We start from the raw sequence: 8,656 nt of genomic DNA on the forward strand, positions 1-8,656 counted from the left end.
TTACTTTTACAGATTGGCCCTGTTCACTTCCATTGTAAATGCCTCTGTGTAACCCAGATTTATTCAATTTTTAAAGAAAAGGTGTGACAAGTTGAAATACATTTTTGTGGTTATCAACATTATGCCACAAATGCTTTTGATTGAGCTTAACTTGTATTGACCCTGGAATATTCCTGTTAAAATGTATTTGATGTACCCCACCATATTCTATATATAGTAGTACTAATATATTCATATTGAATACTTCAGACTTTGATGACTGTTTAAGCTAATAGGCATTTATGACAACAATACTTGGCATATTTTCAAGAAACTTCCTCAGGCATTTCATGAAAACACTTAATATGTCCATTTACCCAAAGGTTTTAATAACTGAGGCAAGACAGAAATGATAATTAGGCAACTCATACATACAAGTATTAAAAATAAAGGTCTTGAAACATAAATATTAAAAGAAACATTTTGGGCACAACTGCACACGCTGTTACATAATTATTAGAAAAAAACATCACCTCTTTAGTCATTTGCAGCATATTCAAAGTAAAAGAAAGCAGTTCACTCCCAGTATAATCTATAAACCAACACCATCACTTTCAAAATAATTCTGTTTCAAACGTAAAAATCCACTGTGGCACGGGCAAACTGGGGTTATGAGTTCAATCAGAGGTAAATTGAGGCTTAATTATACTCAATTATCATTTAACTGCACTATTCAGTCTGCATGAGCACATGCAACTGCTGTTGAACGACAGTAGAATTAAAAGAGGACAGGAAGCGAGGTAATGGCCCTCTGAGAAGTTCTTCCAAAGGTACAAACTGCAGGACCTGCCTCCCCTGTTCAAGTTTTAATCTCTTCATCTTTTCCATCACATCCCGAAGTATGTCCAGAAGCTGGGGAAGGGCTGAAGGCCGAGAGAATCCCATACACAAAAGTGCAGCAGGGGCCCAACCAGATGAGCAACGGAATGTGATGTAATGGAAGCACAGGTGGAGTGTGAAAACCAGGCCAGCAGTGAAGCGTGTTAATGCTGAACGTAATGGAATCACCATTGCTGACCCCTGACGCTGCTTCTGTAGAGCAGAAATCACACTGTTCAGAAGCTTAAGTTGATAGTCTGGTTGTCCATCGTGAAGTGTGGAATCCTGTATTTCACAATACGAGGGTCCTTGCAAGAACTCTGGCTGAATCTTAACTCCTACAAGTGTGATGTCGGACCATGACTGGCTTCCAAGCACCAAACAAGATGTTACATCAGGACGGCTGCATATCTCAGATAAGATGTCTACAGGGGATTTTGTGCTGCAGGAGCTACATGCCAGCATAGCTCTGTCCACTGGACTCACTGATTTTCCCTTCGGGTTCTTCTCTAGGGCTTCATTCAGGAAGTCTAGCACTTCTTGATTACAGAAAGTGGAACTGCACACTTTTGGCAGGGCAGCTCCCTCAAGGACAAACCAGCCTCCCAAATCACACTCATTCAGTGGGCCACTAAGTACAATCTCACATCCTTCTGTCCCCATAAGATGCCCCGCTATAAATGCACCACAAGTTCCCTGAGCAAGGCGCTGCTGCCATCCCTGAAGCTGCATCTCCTTGCGCTGATTGAAAGAGCCCATTTGTTTTCGCTCATTTGGCTTTACCCATCTGGCCACCCCACCACGGCAAACCCAATTTTTTCTAGGGAGGTACTGGACATTGAAGCGTTTCATATACAACTCGGCAGCACATTCCCTGAGCTTGTCCAATTGCCTGCGCTGTTCTACGTTCATACATGCAAAAAGTCTTAGATTCTCCTGAATTGTGTTAACTTGCAATGCATGGAAAAATGTGCATATCTCTTCATGTTGACTGAGAAAAGATTCTGGAATGCAGTGATGGGGAAAGAGTGCTACTGTGGATGCCAAGTCTGGTCCATAATTACGAATTAACTTTGAGAGCAATGACCGTATTGATTCTTTGGCCTGATAGTCCAAACACACTATATAAAGTTCTGAATTTCCCGATTTGCTGGTGCCTGGCTTGAAGACATTCACAGAACGGAAGCAACAAGCAAGGAGATAGAGTAGACATACTGATGAATGTTCAAATAGCGTGAACATCTTAAGAACAAATGAGCCACCAGTCCCTAACAGTAGCAGCGCACCAACTGCTTCACAATATTGTAGTGGAGCAACTAAGCTCTCCTGCTCCCCTGGGTTCCCCTGACAGTCAAAGCTCCCATCTGCCGTAACCAAATCTACACTGTGCATGTTACTGACAAATCTCGGAAGTTCCAGCAGATGCTTCTGAAGCATTATGTCACCTGTGTTGTCAGATCCAAAGAACCACCAAGGCAAAGTGTGTGCAATAAGTCTGTCATCTGTTATAGTGCAACCTCGTCCATTGGCTTCGTAGTATGGATTTAGTGTGTTAGCAATCCAGTTCCAGTCACAGTGCAAACCGCTTGTCTTAAGGAAGTGATTCAGAGCGGATATGAAGGCTCCAGGAGCTTCACAGAGGTGTATGGAGTTCAACTCACCACTCATCAATGCATTTTCAGGTAAAAGTTTAAAGGTGCCCAAGACCTCGTAGAACTTGGCCCATGCCTGTGTGCAGAGTTCTGCATTGGCAGTGGAGCGAAGGTGAGCTGTAATGGTACCTGCTCGGTTGGTGGAACAAGTATGCTGGTGCCATATCGAGAGGTCTTTATCACTGAGTTTATTCTTCACCTCATTTAGTGAGTGTTTCAGAGCCTGCAAACGTGGATGACTTACAGGAGGATCACAGAGCACCACATTTGGGTCAGGCAAGGTCCATTCTTCTCCAGCGGGGGGAACATACACTCTAACCTTGCTAAAGAGATGGTGCACTTCTGCAAGTATCTCCTCATCACAAGTTTCAGGGGCTTCTGCCTTCTCTGGTGCCACTCTTTTCCTCACTCCCCAGCTCTTGTTCATCATTCGAACATTTGTTGAATTACATAAACAACTCACAAAACTGTAGAAGAAAAAAACAAATATGACTGTCATGAGCACAATGACAGAGCAGAATCTGTGATAATTTTATAAAACTGATATTTCTGCTGAAACGTTTCTACCGATATTTCCTAATGCATAATTTTTTTTAAAATGACTGTGTGGCACAGCAAGTCTTACACATGCTATTCTGCATGCGTGATAGTGTCGTATTATTTATTTATAAACTGTACGTGTCAATGCAAATCCAGCAAGGGCACACAATGCATGCACACGTAGTGACTTGAGATTCATTAAATGATTATGTCGTTTCCTACTATATATTATCGTGATGCACCATTTCGTTAAAATTAATCCGTAGCACGCGACGTTATAATGTGTTCCTTGTCCACATCTGCCGAGAGCAAATCAGATAAAACGCTTAAAGAAATATAATAAAAACAAGTGTGTCCATACTGAGAAACTCACTTCCCCCAGCTGTTGCTAATGTATCTCACTTTCTGGCTAGTTAGCAAAATAGCTAACAGGCTACGATATATTAGACTACAATAAAACCACCGTTCACACATTATGTGTTTTTATGGAACGCGTATTTTAGTAAGCGCTGCGTTTTCAATATATACACCGAATATACACGTCCGAAACAGCTTGGTAAGAGCTGAAAGAAGAAAGCTATAATTGCTACTGTAGTGGGGTGGCTAGTTTGGGGAAGACTTGGATGAAAATACGATGTGTCCATTACGGCCTGCTAAATGTAACTATGTTGCCTGGTTAAATGCTCTGTATCGTTTTCCGACGTTGCATTACCGTTTACAAGCACTTCGCTCACAATATACTGATAGAATGAGATCTGTATGTTGTGCTTACCAACCTCAGCAAAGTTGATCGATTCCTCATACATGGCGGAGCGAGTAGGGAATCGATTCCTCAATTCCGAGTTGTTGGGAATCGAGAATAAAATCGAAAGGTTAGAATCGACTCCAGAGCTGGATTCGACTCCTTGCGAGGCAAGCGGTTTATATTTTTGGACTGTTTATTTCCTCGACCACTGAACAACACATTTCAGAAGCCCAACAGCAGTAATGCAATTTACAAAAGGATTATAAAATGACTTCATCTTGCCGATCACCAAACTGACTCTGAGTCTTTTGTATTCTGACAGCATCTAAATCCACTCCTTTTGTTCATCTGTATGAAGTACACAAGCCCTTCAACACATCTGCTTTCCAGGCCTGTATAGTCTACTGTTTTTTGCTTTGGGTTAAACTTTTAATCAACATGCCAAATTTGTGATTGAAAATGGGCATACAATAACAACATCCCCAATGGTACAACACAAGTGCAGCAAGAAGATGGCAGAGTTGAGTCAGCTTCCCAGTTCACATCAATAAATCTGCATGTTAAAGTTTAAATGATCAATGTGCTGCACTTATAAAAGCAATAATCTAACGCTTCTTTACGCTTTCACGACATTTTTAGTGTTTTAATATCTTTTTATTATATATATATTTTAGTTAGCCTAAATTTTACACAATTTTATATTAGCATTGAAAAAAAAAAAAAAAAAAAGAAAGAAAGAACAGAAAATGACGCTATAAAATGTATATATTTTTTTAGATTGTATTAAATAAACCAGTACAACAACCTGGATTTTTAAATAAAACTGAATTGCGTATTGTTTGGGCATTTTGTTCAGTGTACAAACGGAAGTGGGAAATTACTGTATATTCGAATAAAAACCCACTGATTTATATATATTTCTGGGTTCAATACAAGTTAAGCTTAATTAACAGCATTTGTGGCATAATGTTGATTACCACAAAAAATATTTTAACTAATCCTTTCTTTTATTTAAAAAACAAACAAACCGAGATTACAGTGAGGAACATACAATATAAGTGAATGTGGCCAATTTTTGGAGGGTTTAAAGGCAGATATATATAATCATATAAAAGCACTTACATTAATTCTTCTGTTTAAACTTTTGTATTATTTGTTGTTTTTGCAATGGACTAATACATACCACGATTATATTGTTACGTTGTCATGGCAACAAAGTTGTAAAATTGGATATAACATTATACAGAAAAAGGTTAGTTAGCGATTTTATCACACTTAAATCATATTAACATGAATAATGTTCTGTCTTGTGGCTATAATTTGGAAACAGTGACCTCCATTTTTGCTTTTTACAAAGACATGGAGGGACAAGTCGAAATTAATTTTGTGGCAATCAACATTATGTGACAAATGCTGTCAGTTGAGCTAAACTTGTATTGAATCCAGAAAATTCCTTTCACCTATTTTTATTTTACATGCCTGTACTATACTGTAAGTACTTTATTGATTATCATTTACTATCTTTTTTGCACACACACACACACACACACACACACACACACACACACACACACACACACACATGTTGGTGCAGTTATCCTTATGAGGACTCTCCATAGACATAATGATTTTATATTGAACTATAGCTTCTATCTCCAAATCCTAAACATAACCCTCACAAAAAACTTTCTGCATTTTCACATTTTCAAACAGCTTAGTATGTTTTTTTAAGCGATTTGAATTATGGGGCACTTTAAATGTCCTCATAAACCACATTTATAGCATATATTACCCTTGTAATTACCAGTTTGTTACCTAAAAAAAGTCCTTGTAAACCACTTAAACCTGCCCACACACACACACACACACACAATTATTTCATTGGTTTGTCCTTTCAGTAACAGTATGTCTTACACCAAATTGCATTTTAACGAACAAAATATATTGAATTCAAACCATTTCACATGTAATGGAAAAAGGTAAAATATTGCGGCTAAGCACTAGCAATGTATGTGTGTGTGTGTGTGTGTGTGTGAGAGAGAGAGAGAGAGAGAGAGAGAGAGAGAGAGAGAGAGAGAGAGAGAGAGAGAGAGAGAATGTGTGCAGAAATAAGAGCGATGAAGTGAAATTCCCCATGACTCCGCATATTAGAAGTATTTGACTGTATATGTGCCCATGTGAGTGTGAATTTAAGGCACAATGGAGATGACAAGCTGCTTGGGTGAATAGAGTGGGGTATTGCCATGGTAACAGGCAAATCTTGACCCTATTGCTGAGCCTTGCACAGTAATTGCCCAACTAAATAAAAAAAGGGGTCAAGGAGAGGATTCTGACCTCTGTATAAGTCAGGTGTATAAGAAAGAAAGAATATTAGCATGCATGAGTGACATATACAGCAAGCAAAAATCTTGGTTGCAGAAAAAAAATATATAATTGAGATTATTGTCAGAATTAACCGCATTTAGATGACCACAACAGAGCTGAGCTGATGTGTGGGTGCTGTCATGCATAAATGTACAACTCAAGTGTGTTCATTGAAGTGAGGGTGCTTATGCTTGCATGTGCATTCAGCTGTCTCATATGATTATGCATTTATGTGTAAGAGATGTGTTAAAGTGAGCACACTTAAATATGTTGAAATAAGTGGATTGGAAAGCAGAATGATAACAATAATGAGAACCCTCATTAAAGTAGTCCAGGAGAGAGTGTAATGTTTCTTAATATTAAAGGAGTAGTCCAGGAGAGAGTGTAATCTTTCTTAATATTTATGTTTTATTGCTGCACTCTACATGTTCTGTTCTCTCTCTCTCTCTCTCTCTCTCTCTCTCTCTCTCTCTCTCTCTCTCTCTCTCTCACACACACACACACTCACACACACACAAACATACTGTAAATACACACTTGTCATCTATGTGCTTTTCTAACCAATGAATTGATTGTTCTTGAATTAAACCTGGAGGAGAAATACTGTGAAAAAGGACAAGGTGGAAACCGGAAAGCTGTTGGTTTGATTGCTGCAAAGAGTGAGACATGAGTTATCACCATTGTGCCCTTGAGCAAGGTACTTAACCCCAGGTTGCTCCAGGGGGATTGTCCCTTTAATAAATGAGCTGAAACTTACTTTGGATTTAAGTATCTGCTAAATGACTACCTTCTTATAGGAGGCTTCATCTAGTTCCATGTAGAAACCCATGAAACTTTGAGTCTCAGTTCTATTCTAGTGTTCTTGGAGAGCAGTAAATACATAATGCTATGAACAACGACTGCCATTAATAACATACAAACTGTTTTAGTGCAAACTATCTCTGTAACTATTATTGTTTTGAAACTTCTTACATTAAATGTAACATTACTTATAATAAATATATTTTATCATAAAGGTTTTACAATATTTTGCGTGTGTGTGTTTAGAGATAAAAATAACATTTCTAGAGCTGATTGAAGATTGGAGAGGTCCAGGTTTTGTCCCTACATGGAAAGTAAAACCTAAAATCACCTACATTGTGTCCAGTAGCAATGGTTTCCACAAAAAAATGGCTTTATCATCATTCTGTGTAATGTCTTTGTAATGACATTATTGCATTATTATATAATTTACAAAAAAATATTATAATTTAAGAGGGTTTGAACTAAGTGTTTGAAAAAGTGCATATAAGACCACTGCTAGAGAAAAAAACACATCTGTGTAGCTGGACTTTTGATTCAAAACCCTTTATCTACTTGTATTAGCCCTTGTGACAACATCCAGATGTGGCAACTGGTCTCCCTTACTCTGCACCTTCATTTATTTGAAATCATGTTGATGTAGCCATACCTCTGTTGTCACTGTTTGATCACTTTGAATTTATCTTAGCCAATAATGTCATAACAGCATAACATTCAGTAAACTGAGATTTTCTTAAAATACATCTAACGCTATGTTGCAGAGTTTCCTACTGTACACACGTCATATAACAATCCTCAACATGGCATAAAACAACAGCTCCTCCTTGTGGTCTCTACTAATATTGGGTCTTCTCTATGTAGCTCAGGGATTTTTTTTTAACTCTTTGATGCCAAGTTCCCCCTAAATACCATGATACCTTTACGAGGGACACTAAATTTTGTTCCAAAGAAGAACAACCAATCGTCTCATAATTTTTGAGCAGTTATTTAAAAACAGTAACTTGACTTGACTTCTAAAAACAATGTCGTTATGATGCTTTTGGGAACAGGTCAATAAAACTTAAACTTCAGTTAATGACTGAGTGAGTGGTGTAGTGAAAATATAAACAACAGAGCAACTGTTTTTACAGAGAGGAATTGCAAAGACGACTCTTTAAAGGAATGATCCGGGTTCAAGTCTTTAATCACCATATGCATGTATTTGAATTAGAAACTCATGAATCTCACATATTTCATCTTACATTCATATCTTACATTTATTTGACTTAACAGAAAAGTCATTACTTCACATAAAAGATTTGAAATTATGGAGTCTCAGCGTAGTGCAATTTAAGTTATTAAGTTGTCTTTTGATTTGCTGCACTGATACACATGTCACGTTTGGAAAACACTTTAATACTTTGAAACTTATATAGAGGCAATATTTCACTCGAAAACTAGTTCAAACAATCCCGTCCAGCGCTGACCCAGGCGTTGATGATGATGGCCAAGTTTTCAAAGTTTTCTCAGACGGACAAAGGACAAATACAGAGAAAAATACAAATACGATGAAAATCCCGCCCCAAGCATGCTTTCATTGGTCAGATGCATCGATACCCCGTCCTGAGTGGGCGTTCCACATGTCACTCAAACTTACGCTTCAGTCCAAACACTTCCTCCGCTAACATCCTATGGAAAGTCGATCGTTGGCCAGCCC

General features: G+C 38.2%; 1 protein-coding gene across 2 annotated transcripts; it reads right to left on the reverse strand.

Annotated features, from left to right (window-relative positions):
• Positions 1-289: 289 nt before the first annotated feature.
• Positions 290-3,968, reverse strand: cmtr2 (cap methyltransferase 2). 2 transcript variants are annotated; one of them, XM_052149372.1, is made up of 2 exons: positions 3,827-3,968; positions 290-2,977 (listed from the first exon to the last, which is right to left on the reverse strand). In XM_052149372.1, the coding sequence occupies exons 1-2, from the start codon at positions 3,850-3,852 to the stop codon at positions 709-711; spliced, it is 2,295 nt and encodes a 764-aa protein (XP_052005332.1). In that variant the 5' UTR covers positions 3,853-3,968; the 3' UTR covers positions 290-708. The 2 variants fall into 2 exon arrangements, with proteins under 2 accessions (XP_052005332.1, XP_052005335.1); XM_052149375.1 differs by having other exon boundaries at positions 3,823-3,874.
• Between the last annotated feature and the right edge of the window lie 4,688 nt (positions 3,969-8,656).

Source organism: Xyrauchen texanus, chromosome 2 (assembly GCF_025860055.1).
Source record: "Xyrauchen texanus isolate HMW12.3.18 chromosome 2, RBS_HiC_50CHRs, whole genome shotgun sequence".
Classification (NCBI taxonomy): Eukaryota; Metazoa; Chordata; class Actinopteri; order Cypriniformes; family Catostomidae; genus Xyrauchen; species Xyrauchen texanus.